The sequence below is a fragment of the Cataglyphis hispanica genome, chromosome 11, assembly GCF_021464435.1.
Source record: "Cataglyphis hispanica isolate Lineage 1 chromosome 11, ULB_Chis1_1.0, whole genome shotgun sequence".
Taxonomy (NCBI): domain Eukaryota; kingdom Metazoa; phylum Arthropoda; class Insecta; order Hymenoptera; family Formicidae; genus Cataglyphis; species Cataglyphis hispanica.
In genome coordinates this window covers 5,899,166-5,916,541 of record NC_065964.1, presented here as the reverse complement: position 1 = coordinate 5,916,541, position 17,376 = coordinate 5,899,166, and the positions used below count along the sequence as shown (strand labels likewise).

At 40.2% G+C, this 17,376-nt stretch overlaps 2 protein-coding genes across 3 annotated transcripts; both read left to right on the top strand.

Moving 5' to 3' along the window:
- The first annotated feature begins 247 nt into the window (after positions 1 to 247).
- Positions 248 to 5,275, top strand: LOC126852701 (aminoacylase-1-like). The gene is made up of 5 exons (XM_050597746.1): positions 248 to 561; positions 2,140 to 2,309; positions 2,383 to 2,886; positions 3,435 to 3,725; positions 4,200 to 5,275. Exons 1-5 carry the CDS (start codon positions 462 to 464, stop codon positions 4,341 to 4,343), a joined length of 1,209 nt encoding a protein of 402 aa, XP_050453703.1. The 5' UTR covers positions 248 to 461; the 3' UTR covers positions 4,344 to 5,275.
- A 145-nt stretch (positions 5,276 to 5,420) lies between these two features.
- Positions 5,421 to 16,787, top strand: LOC126852698 (uncharacterized). 2 transcript variants are annotated; one of them, XM_050597742.1, is made up of 4 exons: positions 5,421 to 5,737; positions 13,249 to 13,519; positions 13,673 to 14,446; positions 15,652 to 16,787. In XM_050597742.1, exons 2-4 carry the CDS (start codon positions 13,257 to 13,259, stop codon positions 16,340 to 16,342), a joined length of 1,728 nt encoding a protein of 575 aa, XP_050453699.1. In that variant the 5' UTR covers positions 5,421 to 5,737; positions 13,249 to 13,256; the 3' UTR covers positions 16,343 to 16,787. The 2 variants fall into 2 exon arrangements, with proteins under 2 accessions (XP_050453699.1, XP_050453698.1); XM_050597741.1 differs by having other exon boundaries at positions 5,421 to 6,337.
- Positions 16,788 to 17,376: the final 589 nt, after the last annotated feature.

Sequence of the window (17,376 nt, the reverse complement as noted above, 5' to 3'; positions counted from 1 at the left end):
AGACCGGGATTCATCGTCGATTAATCTCTCTCTATTCGCGTCAATTTTCCTATTTAAAAGAAAAAGAAAAATAAAGACGAGAAGATTAGCGACGGTGATTATCCACGCCGATAACGTCGTGTTGTTGCCATGCGTCTTGGAATTACGCCGGTTCACGACGTGGCGGACGTGATTTCGAGCGTCGCGTGGGAGCCTGTTACCAGGCCGTGCCATTCGATTCGAGCGCGCGGCAGTGACGTAAGCGCCGATAACCGGCGGCAATTGGGCGAGCCGAGCCGCGGCGTTCGTTCGGGCCGCGCGACATTCCGGCCGCTGCGGCACTCCGGATCTCGACGCGGCGTCTTCTGCTGTGACAGTCGTGTGGTAGTCGACGGTATAGCGTCCGGACGGGTGCCTAACTAATAAGCGAGGGTTCTGAGGATAAAGCACTCCGAGAGGGAATAGAGAACGGAGCTGGAACGATGTCGCCGTCACAGTCACAGGTCGAGCTGGATGAAACAGCTGTGGAGAACTTTCGCGAGTACCTGCGGATACCATCGGTGCAGCCGAATATTAATTACGGTGAGCTCGATGAAATTTCGGAAAACTAACGTCAAATCGCGGTTCTAAGAGTATGATGAAAAGATAGAGATTTTTGTGCAACACGCTTCTGAAACTGTTCAGCAACGAAATCAGATCACTTCGAAGCGTGAATCGTATATCCGACTCGGATGGAAAATTAAGGAAAAGTGGATAGAAAGGTGGGAGAAAGCGCACTAGCGATTAAATACCATGTACCGGGAGAAAAAAAGATATATCCGTAAAAGAAAAGTGCGGTGAAGGGGGGGAGGGAGGAAAACGAGACCCACGCCGGCCGCGTCCGCGTGAACGGGGTCGCGATAACGAACGCTCAACGACGCGTTTCCTCGTTAAGTAAATTACGCGTTTCATCGACGGGGTCACCGATGGGGATCGTCGTCGGTGATGATGCTCGGGTCGCGTGAAATTACGCGACGCGACGCGGCGCGTGGAGACGCTCGCGAGAAATGGAGATAGCGTCGGTGACGCTATCCAGCCATTGCATGCCCCACCCTGCGTGCGCGACGTTATTTCTATTTTTATTCCTTTTCGTCCGGTCGCAGCTTCACGCCGATCTCGCCGGATCGTTCCACGATGTCCCCGGGAACGATCCCGCACGTCCCTTTTTCCCGATCGAATCGCGACGACGGTGATTACGGCGACCTCTCCGCGTGTACCGGATCGAAGATACTCCCGGGTATCTTTTCGTCCTGTTATAATTTTCGAACCTGCAATTTGCAAACATAAACTGGCGACCCTAACTTTATTTCGCGCAAATTGATTATATAATTAGCAATGCAATTTCGTCTCGTACGTCATACACATGATGATATGATTTACGAATCTGTTATGAATACTTGGAAAATTTCTTATTTTCCTCGATAACGGAAAGGTACGTTACAATTGATCTATATATCATCTCTCTTATCTATTTTAAAATAGATAAGAGACCATAATTGACAATCAAGTCTAATTTGTTCACTTACTTCAAATATCCTCTCATCGGGATTATAAAATGATTGCCGGTCTAATATTTGCAGAGGAATTAGTTGTTGCAATTTTTAATCTTAGAATTTCAAAATTCTTTAAACGCTCAATTTATCAGGAGTTTTATAAAATTAATATTTATAACTGTCTATAAATGCTGTTTTACAACTGTTTATAAATGAGAATCTTTAAAAGGTAGACGCAAAACTGTAATGTAATAGAGCTGCTTATTAATAGGATTCATTTCCAATAGAAATTATAATTATTTTTTTTAATCACTATTTTATCACTATAAATACTTCAAGATATATGTACAGAAGTATATACAGAAAGTAACATATAATTTATAATAAGAGAGACTTTAAGTTTCATTTGCCCGATAACAATACAACAAAGCAAAGATTTTTAAATTAAATGATTAGTCTATAAATTAGAGAGAGAGCAAGCAATTTCTGAGCACATACATATATATATATATATATATAATAATTATTATCTCATATAACTGATTGTTAGAATATACATTCTAGAATATACATATTCTTAATGTATTTGAATCCTAAGGATTCTTAATAATATTATGTATATTTCCAGATGCGTGCGTGGAATTTTTAAAAAAACAAGCGCAGTCACTCGACTTGCCGATCAAAATCTACCATGTACATCCCGAGAAACCGATCGTGATTCTCACATGGGTAGGAACGCAACCGACGAAGCCGTCGATTCTCTTGAATAGTCACATGGACGTTGTGCCTGTCTACGAGGTAAGTGCCATTTACTGGCATAAATATCACGTTAACGAGATTACAATAGTGATTCATCTCTCGATTAATGTAGGACAAATGGACCTATCCACCGTTCAGCGCTCACATGGACGAGCAGGGTAACATCTACGCTCGCGGTAGCCAGGATATGAAATGTGTCGGGATACAATATTTGGAAGCGATTCGTAGATTGAAGCTGAACGGACAACGTTGCGAGCGCACCATTCATATCTCCTTCGTGCCGGATGAAGAGATTGGCGGTGTTCTCGGGATGAAAGATTTCGTACACACCGCGGACTTCAAAGCTCTGAACGTTGGTTTTTCCTTGGACGAGGGTGTGGCCTGTCCAAAGGATCACTTCTACATGTTCAACGGAGAGAGATCGATCTGGCACGTGAATATAAGATGCGCCGGCAACACCGGTCACGGCTCGATTATGCTAGACAATACGGCCGCGGAAAAATTGAGAGTCATAATCAATCGTTTCATGGAGTTCAGAGAGTCTGAGAAAGCGAAGCTGAAGGATCCCAAGAATCAACTTGGCGATGTAACTTCTGTCAATCTTACGAAAATTTCGGTAAGTATATATTGTACATATATATACATTTCGTAAAGCGATTTTTACTATTCAACGGATACTAGAGCATCAATTCTTTATTTTTGAGAATGAAATGACAAATTATGTATTGAATTATCGTATTTTCTTTCATTCAATTTTGAACTAAAGTCACGTGTGCATAAATATCAAGAATATAATTATATACTGAATTTATTTAACTAGTGGAGAAAATCGTATTTTCTCAAATAGATGAAATAGTTTTAATTTTCAAGCTGTTACATGATAGTTATTTGCTTTACATGTCTGTTCCATTGGGATATTCATATTCTACAGTGAGTATTTTAATCATTTCTAATAATATATCGAATCGTTTGCGTTTAATGATGATAACAATATACATATGTTATAATATATTTCCTTCTATTTCATTATATATACTTTTCTTACTTTACACAACTGTCTTGGAATTTTAGTCTCCACCAGTTTGCGTTTTTATTAAATTCTACATTCTCTTTCTTATCTATCTATTCGACATTGTTCGAGTCTAATTAAATGTATTTTTGCAGGGTGGCGTACAGGATAATGTTATACCCGCCGAGCTCTATGTTACATTCGACATACGTATAACGCCCAGTGTCGATCACGAAGAATTCGAGGCTACTATCAAACGCTGGTGCGAGGAAGCCGGGCCAGACGTAACCTATTCCTTCGAAGAAAAAAATCCCAAAGTCGAGAGTACGAAGCTTGACGATTCTAATCCTTTCTGGCTCGCTTTTAAAAAGTGCTGCGACGAAATAGGTGTCGAGCTGCAAATTGGTATCTTTCCAGGAGGCACAGATAGCCGTTTTGTGCGCGGGGTGAGCACATTAAATTGCTTTCGACATGTTAAAACTTAATATTTTATTTTTAAATATATACAAAACAAATAATGTCATTATGAATTTCACACTTTGAACGCGAAATATTTCGTATCGATATATTTGTGAAATTTGTATTTCCTATCCACCGTCTTGTTGTTTTTTCTTTTATGCTGTTTTAGAGACATTATTCATCTAATAAACCTAATAAATATTTGAATTTTTTGAACAAAAAATTGTTTAAAAACAATTTTCATTCAATATTTTTATAAATCTTTATTTTAAATTTATATATTTTTGAACAATAAATCATGTGCGATCAAAGTATCAAGTTGAAAATATATAGCAATCAGAATAAATTAAATATTGTGTTAAATATGTACAAATTACTCAGAGTACGCTATAATTTTTGCTTTACCTTAATAATTTATTTTTATTTAATAAAATAAAACCTTAAATATTTTTTTTTTTCAGGTGGGAATTCCTTCTATCTGCTTTTCGCCAATGAACAACACAAAGATACTTCTTCACGATCACGATGAATATTTAAATAAAGACATATTTCTGAAAGGAATAGAAATATATACCAAAATAATACCAGCTGTTGCAAGCGCTTAAATCTACACGCAGTATATTGTATCATAAAAGTCTGAAAGATGCCATAATCATATATATAATTAGTGGCAGCTCATTTTGCAAACCTGCCAATGGTATTATTCCGAGTCTTCTTGAGCTTATAAGCAAATCATATGTGCAATACTATATCAAGTCAATATATATCTATACTGCATTTATATATATTAATGTTATATAATTTTAAAAGTTTATGATTGTTGGATATATTTATCTTGAGAAGGTATACTCTCAAGCAATAAATATAAGGAAAGATGAATGATACATGAATATTCATAAAGAAACAAACATATGAGCAAAGATTCAAATCTAATAACAAATAACAGAACATGAACAGATGTCAAGTATTGACTCACATGTAAAGATGGATAGAAGAAAACAACAACATCAAGACAATATGATATCAAGATATTAGTAGAAAACTGGATGGCCAGATAATCATCAATTATGAAGATAAAATGCACAGTTTTTATTTACCTGTATGGACATTGAAAATGGAGTATGAAAACAATGGTGCTACAAGTATACGTTTTGCTGGGACCAAAGCAATGCGCGCATATTGCTCAATATAAAGAATTTCCTTGAAATACGTAAAGTTATAAAGTATATATATATATATATATATGTGAGAGAGTGTTATCTTAAACCAAATATTTTTATAAGATTGAACATAAGTATATGTATGCTATATATATATATATATATATATATATATATATATATATATATACATATTCTTATGAGAGTCTGAAGCAATAAGAAAAACAAAGATATTAATATATATACATTGAAATAATTAAGCTACTGAATAAACCGGGATATGATTGATAAATGTATTCTAATACATATTATACCAAAGTTATGCAGAAAAATATGTAATCAACGGTAAGGAATGAAATAAAAATTATAGAAAAATATATTCTGAGAGATAATTCGCATTAAAGAAAGAGACCATCTATATCGATTTCGGAGGTAAAAGACCTGGAGTGAACGGTTGTATAGGAAGAAATAGTGCTGTGGAATGAAAAAAAGGTCAAATTTGCCACGAGGAGCGAAGAGGAGACGCGGGAAGACTGAGAGAGTGCGGAGTGTATTTACCTACTCAAAGTCAATAAATCGCCATGTGCTGCGTATACACATACCTTCCCGCCATTATCGCGTAGTGTTTCATTCTTAACGGGCAGCCGCCTGACACCCCCCATAGTGGCCGCGATGGACTCGCCCATCGTATTCAATCTCGTCGAACGGGACAGCGATTATTTGTCGCGTTCGCGACGAAATTCACGGGCGATTCGGCGACGGTGCGTTGCGAGAAAAATCACACGGATCCATCGAAAGGATCGACGAGCCGGAATACGATCGCGATACGTGCCGTCTCGGTGAGTGATTTTCCGCGCGCGCAGTGTTGTTTGGGTTCGGCCATTTTCTTGTGGGGAAGGTTAGGGAACGTGTGTGTGTGAGCAACAGTACGCCGATAGGCAGCATCATCATATATCCGTGTCGCCTACGGGGAAATAGTCGCCGTTTACCGGCCTCGCGTCATCGTTTGGCGTCAACAATTTCGGCGATCCCCGCATACGGGTTATCTCGTGAGTGCCGAGAGAGACGGACGGCCGCGAGAGATCGCCCCGCGAAAATCCGCCTTTGTCAGCCATGTGCATTGCGGCGCATCGTTCAAAACGTCCTCGCACCCCCGTGGCGGCGGGCCAATAGGCGGCCGCGCGCCTCGGCCACGTGATCTACGCCGGCCAATCGACGCGACGGGATTTGAAATCTTGTGGTCTTTGTTCACGGGCCTGCTCGTGTCAACCCAACGTTGCCTCAGTTCCGTCAAGGGGGACCCGTGTCGGTGTACGTTTATACATGGTCGCTGCGCCGAAATTCGTGCGACTCGCTCGTAAATATATGTGTGAAAGTGGTGGCCGTCGTGAACGGACAGTGTGATAAGGGGATCATTGGACGCGCAGTATTGATATACGGTAAGGTCTGGCGCCATTATTACACGTCGCGTAAATTATGTGTACCCCGCGCGTAAAAAGCATTATTGCCCGTCTCGTCTCTCGCGGGCTCTCCCGACCGACCGACCAACCGACCGGCGCGCGCGCTCTCTGTCTCGTTCTCTCTCTCTTTCTCTGTCTCTCTTCGTTTGTCAAGAACGAGTGGATATATCGAAGCGGACGCGAAGAGATTCCACAGTGTTTCTTTGTTTATTTCTTTCCCCTCTTATTTCAGCCGTGTTGTAAACGCGTTCGCGATCGAAAAATACTCGCCGTGTTAACGTCACGTCGACGACACTCACTCGCTCTCCCCTCGTCTCGCGCATGTCGCCGGTATTTTCGGTCGATTCGCGGTTATATTTCCGCGACGGCGCTGAATCGTGCCCGCCGATTATATCACACGACGATAATCCGTCATCGGTGATGATGAACAAACGTGTCGGCCGCCGGAAAGTGGAAACTATCCGTCCTCTGTCTCTCCTCCGTCCCTCCTCTTGTGTCAAATCGCTCGCTGTGTGAATGAACGGTTCGCGGGCGCGAGAGGTACGGCCCGTGAATTTCGGCGGGAAGAACGTGTGCCGTGACGAATAAAGAAACAGAGAAAGAGAGAGGGACAATAATTTACTAGAGAAACGCTCTGAGAAGAATCTCTAAAAATAGAGCTAACAACACAATGCAATGTATTCTAGACATCGGTGCAGGAATATATGTAAACAAAAAAGCGTGCGCGAGTATGTATGCGCGCCTTACTACGCGTGTATACGTACGTGAATATGTATGAGGGAAAGAGAGGAGTGAGGGAGGGGGGAGGCGTAGGAGGGGAGAAGAGGAGGAAAGAGAGAAAGAAAGCGTTATGCGCTTCGTCGTGAGAGAGGTTCCCTTAAGCGTCCGGTGAATAAAGTAAATGGATAGATCCAATAAGCTGCAGACCATGAAAGATACGAGTACAAGTAATATGCAAATTCCTTCCCCAAAGGGGAAGAGGAAGGGTGGGTAGAGCGATGGAAAAGGAGGGAAGAGCGTCTATGGAGTATATCTATATATAACGCAATTCCTGACGATTCCTTAAAATAAATCGAGTCGTCGCGACATCGAGAATATACTTGTTTACGTTCAGATTCGCTTCAACATCTCCGAACAGAGCGAGTTCAAGTCTCATTCATTCCTTTTCCGCGCTCCTGAGAGTGTAATACTCGAGACAAAGGCTCTCGAGAAGTTTGAGCCGCAAAACGGAAACCGCAAATCGCCGAAATATCCGTCCGCGTCGATTCGTCCGACAATTTTCCAATTTCCGCTCGTTTCGATTTCTTTCTCTTTTTATCTCTCTCTCTCTCTCTCTCTCTCTCTCTCTCTCTCGCGAATTGCATCGTCTAGCGACGTTTCCCGCGTAATTATCTGGAGCCGGCGGTGGTGGTCGTCGTCGCCGAAACCGCCAACGGCGGTATCGATTTCCATTGATAGCCACGAATAGTAATTTTGCGCGGATCGCGAACGTTAATTGGCCATCTCGAAATAACGTCGTCGTAGTTAAAGTTTCGTCCTCTCGTCATTTTTTTCATCGTCCTTCTGATTTAGTCGAGATAGTCTTTTTACCGCGATTTATGGCTGTATCCTTGACGTTAAGTTGATCACTTTTCGAAAGTGGAATTTTACAGAAATCTTGCCGAATATTTTATGACTTTGGAAATTCGAGCGAGAGAGAGAGAGAGAGAGAGAGAGAGGGAGAGAATAAGAGACGTAACACAAAATGCGAATGCAGCCTGCAGGCAAGAACGGAAGAGGGAGGGGTACGTGAAGGGTAAGAGGGGAAAGAGGTGGAAGGGCAGCCCCTCGAGCACTTTCCAGCCGCATACCGCCGGGAAAGCTATTGACCGTGAGAACCTTCCGGGAAACCCCTCGTACCCCCGGTATCCCCGGTATCCCTTCTGGTCTCTTCCACGCCAGATGCCCACCGCGGGAAGCGCGCTGTTTCTACGATTCACGATCGAAATTCGTGTTTCCTTCACCTTCCCTACCTTTCTCGTCGTGTTTGATTCTTACGTTTCGTCTCTTCTTGGGCCCTCGAGCGATTACTTTTGCGGGACGAGAAAGAGAAAGAACGCTCGAGAGAAAAAGAATGAGAGAGAGAGAGAGAGAGAAAGAAAGAATGAAGGATAGGATGGATGGAACGTCATCCTCTTTTCGAATATTTTTTGTCTGTGATGTTATATAAAGGATTATGGAAAGAAAATTATTTTTTTTTGTCGATACGCAGAAATCGAGAATATAAGATATAGTGTCTCATATAAGTGAAGTAATAAAAATAGGTATTGTCGCATATTCCTTCTAAAAAAATAATTAGAATTGCTCAAATTTTTATACGAAGAAAAACCAGCAAATATATTAAAAAATGAATATAATAAATAATAATCATAAATTTCGAGAACGTTGAATTTTCAGAAATTTCTAAATTATGGACAAAGGAAAAAAACTTTTTACAAAAAATATCCTTTTCATAAGGAACATCCTATATATAATACAATGCGTGTATACTTCGGAATTTTTTTGTTCTCTACACTACGCCTCTATTCATATCGATAGATCTATACGATGTGCTTTCCGGAATGTCTCGTCCGGAATGTTAAGATGAAAATGCCCAGGTCTTCAGATCCGGAAAGCGCGTTTGAAAATCCGTGACTCTCTACGCGGCGATTCTCTTTCATCGCGAAACGAATTTGCGAAACAATCGGCAATTTTCGCTCGTCGTTAGCCGTAACCTCGCGGTTAATAACGCGCCATTGTGCTTTCGTGCTTTCGCATCGCATCGCGAGCCCGCGGCTCTCTTTCGTTTTTAGCGATGACGCGAGCGAGCGAGAGAACGCGGAATGGAAACATTTGCTCGGTCACTTTCGCGGCGCTTTGATAATATCAAGGCGGACGATGGCGTGGAAGATTTTAACCGTTGGTCTAATTTAGTGCCGGTCTACATTTAGAACGTTCACTGTCCAAGTACACCATCTGATTTACGCCAATTTGTAACGCGTTAATTTACGATTACACATTATGCATACTAACATCGGCAAAGAATATCCTTTCTTAAATAGAGTATTGTTTCATTGCTGTTAAAATATTAAACTCCACAATTGTATCGATATAAAATCATTCATGTTGGACCGCTATTTTATGGAGGACATCCCGGGAAAAATTTATTTTATTATTTTCATTTTATTCTTCAAAAGAGAGAGAGACGCGCTGTAATATATGTTAGGTACATTGAGAAACGCGTTTCATTGTGAACGCGTATATATATTTTGGTTTCGCGTAACGTGCGAAATTTTGTAAGATCTCGAACGAGGACCTTGCGATTGACTCATCCGTTTGGCCAGTGAAAGCAAAAAATTCTAAGCCTGAAATTCAATGAATTAGCAGTAGACGGGATTAGCAAATGCACCGTGAGGTCGACATTAAGCTAAAGAGAAGTCCATTTCAGGCGCTCTCTTACGTAATTGAGTTACCGAAGTAATCGTTAATGCATAAGTCTCTCTTTAATCTCGATATTCCTGCTTATATTTATAAATACTTAAAAAATTGATAGATATTTATAAATAATATTCAACTTCTTAACGCTCAATAATTTCATATTTTCTTATATGTATTTATATGATAAGATAAGTGAAATAATTACATACAGTTTGAGGCGCTCCGCGTCGAGTAATTGTGGTAAGTATATTATTACAAGAATTGTGTGTGGGACGCTAGGATTTAGAAAGGAACAGATTCGCTGCCCCTTTCTCTAAATCGCAGCTCTATAATATTATAATGTGAATGATAGAAGAGGAAATATCATTTGGAAACGATAAGTGATCGATATAAGAATCCCATTGAAGCACCCACGACAATTTTATTCGTCATTTCCTTGATAATTTTTTCAAGTTTTTGCTCATAATATTTTATCCAAATTCCATAAGTCCATGAAATCCGCTTCTATCCGAGTCTCCTGTTTATACAAATAAAACTAGAAGATGCGAAGCATGCGTGAGATTGTCGCGACGTTAACATCACGGGGAGGAGGAGGGGGGGGGGACGACTTTTTCGCGCCAATTCCGCGCGGCCACGTGCGTACAATGCCACGCGTGCGACATTACGCGCACAGACACGTTATTGTGTGACATGTCGTCCCATATAAGTGACACATATCGATATTAATCCGTCGAGAAAACTGGAAGTGAGAATAAATGATTTTATCACTGTACCTCACCGTGAGAATCAGCTGTTTCAATCAATAATTTTAGTTATATATAGGGACGAAAAAAGAGGAATATTCTTTCTAAAAGATTAAATTGCTTGCCATTAGCTATTTTTTTTAGTTTTTTCTAGTTTTTTCATTTTTTTTATGAGTATAATGTATTTTTTATTAGTACTGCAGATTCTCTCTCTCGTTTCGATCGCGAATCTATTCTCGTGTAACCGTTTAAACAAATGCTTCCAGTTTGTAAATTATTAAATCTGACTCGAAATAGAACAGTCGATATGCGAATCTTTGACGAATAAAAACTCTAGTATTTTTTAATTTTGCTGAAAGTATACGACGTATATGAGTATAAAATTCGTAAGAAAAATCTTCTTTTTTATTTTTATTTGCAAAGATAGAGGAGCATTAATTCGACTTTAGCGAGCGATTTTAAGGGTTAACGAGCGGTCTGCGCTGGGGATCTGTGAGGGAACTGAAGGGGAGAGCGAGTAATAGGGAGAGAGAGAGAGAGAGGTGAATTTTCAAACAGGCTTCCGAGAAAGAGAACACGAAGGGATGGAGGAAGGGTGCCACCCTGACGAACCCGGGCGCAGTATTGGTGCACGCTGCGCGGGGTGCACGCTCTTGCAGCTCGCAAATACCGACCAAGGGGGGAAAGGATACGACGAGGGTGGATGACAGGGATTGAGGGAGAGGTCGGGAAACCGGCGTGGGGGAGAGAAGGGGAAGAGAGGGTAGACGTATCAGATCGATACTCGGCGAAAAGCGCGGGCTGAGCAGAGACGGCGCGCGGCTTGTATCTACGGTTGGTCCATCGCGAGATACGGATGCTGTGTGTATGTGTGTTTGTGTATATATATATATATATATATATATATATATATGTATGTATGTATATATGTGTACGTGCGCGCGCGAAAACGCGCAATGTACCGGCTGGAGTATTCGAATCAATGCCGGATGTTTGTTTCCATAATACACACATACATGCGTAAGCAAGAATAAGAAGGGAGAGAGGGGATAAAGGGCTGGTTTCGGCTGTGCTTATTAAAATCAAATAAGCGCGTAAGCAAAGTTTGTTAGAATTTATTTTAAAAAGAAAGGTCTCTTTCGAAATAGAATCCCTTTTTGTTTGTACGCTTATTCAACAATGTTTCAACAATGTTGGAAACAACTTCTCAAAACTACCATTGAGTCGGAATATCGAATAGAAATGTTTTTTTTTTCAAATTAAAAGAATTCTCCACATACATCTCTATCATTTGTCAATATTTGTCGTTATTTTATTTTTGAATAAGAATTCAAAAGAAGACAAAAGAGAAGACGAAGAGCTGTATGAAAGCGCAGGGAAAAGGGTAAGAGGGGAGTCTATGCGTATATAGTAAATCTATTATGAGTTAGTCACACCCACAAGTCGGTTGTGGGTTCAAGATCCTCGTTGTACACATACTCGCTCTCTCTCTCTCTCTCTCTCTCTCTCTCTCTCTCTCTCTCTCTTTCTGTTTTCTCTCAGTCTCTCTTTCTCACACGCACACAGATGTACGCATAAATATATGTGTACATGCAACTATATACACATTGACGCACCTACATGACTCTACCCGCTTTGCCTGGCGTAGTGAAACATTATCGTGATATTCATTGTATTCATAGTACGAAATACGCTGATAAGGATACGAGATAACGTAGAAATTTCTAGAGCGAATCATCTCGGGATATCTAGATCGTGAATCGCTCGAAAAGATCCGAATTTACATATTTTCATATAAAATTATGATATAAGAAGAAATTTATTTATATATACAGTATAAAATTAATACGGTTAAAGATAGAGAGAGAAAGAGAGAGGCATTCATTAAGGCAGCATCATCAAGGATAATCTATGACTTCGAAAAGGCAAAGACTGTTTTCTCAACCGTCTCGATCAGCGAATAAACGTAGCGTTTCGACGTACAGATCTGCTTTCATTCGAGAAACTCTCTCAAGAACTCTCACGCTTCAACTCGAGCGGGCTATTATTTCTCCGATGGAGCACAGCACACGAAGCCGTAGATATCAGTCCGGGCGCCCTTATGGAGACCGATCCGTGAAAATGATGATCGATCTAAGCGTGCTAATCCGAAATAAACTCTGGGTGTTGTTGAAAAAAAGCGCACACGTGCTGAAATATGGATGAGTCCGCAGGAACAAAGGGCCGTGAGGGGAGGGTGGTGGAAAACTTTTTAGAACGCCTGCAGTCGCCGTAGTGTATAAAACGCGTAGAGGAATATCTGCTCTCTTTGTGTGCGCCAAAGATTGTAAATTATATGGTTATACATACATATATATATATATATATATATATATATATATATATATTTTATTATAGAATTTTAAATTTAATTTTTACAAATATTTTTCAATAAAATTAAATGTAAATACATAGAAATATAAGACACACAAATTGGAAAGCGCGCAAACAATATAATATACGGTTATAAAACCAGGCTTCTTTTATGGGGCTGTAAAATTATAATTTCACAATAGAGCGACTTTCTTGCAATCGTTTTTAGGAAAATGAAATTACTTTTGAAGATTATAATTTGCAGCATCCTGCAGCTTAACTATTCGACAGATTTCTGACGATGGTTCTCTTAAAGATATCACTTCGTATCCTTTGCAGTCGAGTGAATGGAATTGGATACTGTAAATCCGTACGTCGGGATGGAGCAGGGATTGTCCGGGGATCCGTGGGACTGTCTGTTCGGCAGCGACAGCATCTCCGACGCCTTCCAAGGCCGTCCAGATATGTTCCATATGGACATCCGGCGCTGCGACAACACGGGCCGATTAGGCTGGCACGGTCCGGGTCTTGGCTTCGACTTCGACGATGTCTTGACGGAGACCGAGGAAGACCCGGTCGGCTTCAACGATAAAAGCCGTAGTTCGAATAGGTGAGGATTTAGAATTAAGCATCTACGGTGAGAAAGTAAAGGCGTGATTATATTGCCAAGATTCGAAGATTTGAAAGATAAATTGAAAAAGAATTGTTTGATTTTAATGAATTTAACAGAAAATCTAAATTTATGTCTATTTATTTCGAACAGCAACCTGGACGAACTAAATCTGGACAGCGACAGCGAACTGGCATTAACGTTGGACCCGAATTTGATATTACCGCGCAACATGTGCATGCCTATCCGCAGCCCCGTATCGAATAGCGAAGCAACAATGTTGGAGACGCCGAGCGTGGAAGAGAACGTTGTTGAGAACGAGGGGGAAGAATCGGAGAACGAAAGTGAAGCCGAGCGAACCGAAAACGACGAGGAGAACGAAAGCGAAGAAGAGGATGAAGAGGAAGAGGAGATCGAGGAGAACGAGCACAACGAAACAGAATACGAGGAGACAGAGGAAGAAGAGACAGAGGAGGAAGAGGAGGAAACGGAGGACGACGAGCAGCAGGATGTGACTGCCGCTCAACTTGCATCTTCGAGCGCGGAAACGCCGACATCGATATCATCGTCGTCATCCTCTCCCGGCGTCGGTAGAACGATGGTAGCCACCACCTCGCAGATACAATTGACGAGGCTGCCGATTCATCCCAAGATAGGTACCGTGTCCGGCACAATAGATATCAAGATGTTGACCTCTAGCCCAGGCGGTCATATACGCAAGCAAATTTACAACAATAATGTGCACGATGTCGGTCCGGGTACGACCACAACGGTGATGATACAGGCGAAGCGGGAGAAGGATCTAACGGGTCAGCGCGACAACCCCTATCCAAAGCCCGCGTACTCGTACTCGTGTCTCATCGCGATGGCACTAAAAAATAGCCAAACGGGCTTGCTGCCAGTCTCCGAAATTTATAACTTCATGTGGTGAGTGTCCTTCGAATTATTATCTCAAAATGCATGCGATTAAAATAATTTTGTAAATTATCATTGATTAAATATGTCTATAAACAATATTTAATTAATTTTTATAAAAATGACTTAAAAAGTAGAATCTTTCCGTTTTTTGAGTCGATTGAGTTTTTCAAATACATGTTGCAAGTTATTTGCAACATTGTCGTTTAGCACTAGGGAATCTTTTTTTCTCAATTTAAATTTTATTACTTTGATCTTTAGTATTATTGAATATTTGAATTTTATTACTTCAAATATTACTATAAAATAAATCAATCACACAATAAAATATAACTTTTCAAAAAAATTATTTTTTTCGCGAATTCTTTGAAAAATTTGAACTAAAAATTCATTAAACTTTTAATTTTTCATCATGATTGTGTGATATTTTTGTGACGAGCAACGAGAAATTTTATATTTGATGAATAAACGTGTCGCCTCGTCCGTTTATTTTCGGCCGGAAGAATAAGGGGGTTGCCGAAGCCCCCTTTTGTGTTTAGGTATACGAAGGGCAAAAGTATTGTCTTTTCCCTCTTTATTTCTGGGTTTTACGGGAGGGAAAGAGAGCTAAAAGAGAAAGAGAGAGAAACTGCCATTTTGTATGGGGCCCTTGGAACAACCAGGGGCACATGCCGAGGTACAGTCTTCCTAGAAACTAACAGCGGGGTCCGCTTTCTCATCGTTTACCACCTGCCTACGTTTCTTGTCGTTATGACTAACACGGTTCATAAAATGACTGAAGTCTTACTGAAATAACCTTGTAGCCATTAAAACTTCTCTTTGTAAAGCAAATATATTAAGGCGCAGTTTATCTTACTAAAATATGGTTTTAAAGCATTCGATGAAAGCAATTTTTTTCAAGAATGTGCACAGTTAGTAATAGAATTTTTCCAGATGTTTTCTTTTTTTTTTTTCAAACATTCTTTGATATTAAGAAAATATCCATATACAATATTTACTAGAGAGAAAGAATTCGGCTTTTAAATTTTATTAAAATTTGATTCGCGAATCGATATTTAAATCAAATTTTATCTATATAAATTTGTTCGATAATTAAACTCGCTAACGATAGTTTCGTAAATTTATGTAAATTAATCATCTGTTGGAAATATACTTAACGAAATACGTCCAAGATTAATGCGAATTACATTTTCCATTTTCTCGTTTTCTTTACGCAGCCGACACTTTCCCTATTTCAAGACCGCGCCAACGGGCTGGAAAAATTCCGTGAGGCATAATTTGTCGTTGAACAAATGCTTCGAAAAGATCGAGAAGCCGCCTGGCAATGGTAGCCAGCGCAAGGGCTGCCTCTGGGCCATCCATCCGTCGAAAGTGGCCAAAATGGACGAGGAGGTGCGAAAGTGGTCGAGGAAAGACCCGATTGCGATCAAGCGAGCCATGGTACATCCCGACCATCTTGAACTTCTCGAACGGGGCGAGATGAAGTACGAGGGTGATAGGCACGAGGAGATCTACGAGGACGCGGAGAGCTACGCGGGCTCCGAGACGGGCGGCTCCGCGGCGGACGAGATCATCAACGATGACGAGAATATCACGTACGACGAGACTAAGCACATCGATATCGTCGATGACGATATCGTTGTGGGGCAGCTCTACGAGGGTCTCGATCTCGGCGATGCCGCCGAATTGCTTGACACGCGGTTGACTGACTTCCCCAGGGAGGAGCAATCTTTCGTGTATGAGTATGTCTCGTGCGCGAAACGTCAGAAGACTCTTTCAAGTTCGCCGATACAGAGTAAATACATCTATCAACAGGTCAGTGCGGCGTCATCGCGAAAAAAGTCGCATCTCGTCGCGCTACGATCCGGAAGTAGTCCGATCACCGGATCGCTTCTTGAGGCCGATTGAGTGGTCTCTTGGGACATTGTCCGAGATAGTCTCATCTGATTATATGAGACTTTTTTTATCACTATTGTAAATAATTGTGTATCGTACTTTTTTACATCTAGATTTTGTAAATAACCGATTTGTTTTATATTGATAACTTGTATTTTTTTTACACACAACGCTCTTGTAAATAATTGTAATTTTAAAATGTACAAATTACGTGTACAGTGTACAAAAGCTGTTTTATTTTCTTTTTTTACAAACGTGATATGGGACCACAGTCGCGCGCGTGTAGAAAAGTTTTACATCCGAGAGTGATCAGTTAGTATTTTACTCTATGCATATTTGTACATTTTGCAGACATATGCGCGAGAAAATTTGCAGACAGAGAATCAAACTTGTTTTCCATACGAATTATGTCGCTAAACTTTTGGATCATATATATATATATTAATATATATAGTAATACCGTGAAATTTGATATATATATATATATATATATATATATATATATATATATATATATCAAATTTCGCGGTATTACTATTTTGTAATAAATGTTTTTTGATAATCATTAATTTTCCACTTTTTTATTTTGTGATTCTCGCAAAATAATAAAAACGCGCAGAGATATAATACAGGATACACATCGACTTCCTCGCACCGTCCGCGCGAATAGGATTAATCAAGAAATAAGTACGAAAAGAGCTCGCAACTTAACACTGCCAAGTAGGTCAAAGATAAAGTTAGCGTTAACGTGTAGAACACATGACATACGATCTCATACCGAATTTTCGATGACTATAATTCACGTATACATATATTGCCATCCCTCCCCTGCGATTATTACGTAAAATTTTTGAAAGTCTTTTTTTACCGAATCATTGTATTTAGCTCTCTTAGCAAAAGTATTATTTTTATTATGCATTACGCGCATGTATTGACTGATATTACTAATTAGCAATAGAAAGTCCCTAATCTATTTTATAATTTTAATTATAATATTAAGATAGTTGGCAAGATTTTCCAAATTTACAAACGAGGATGTCCGCCTA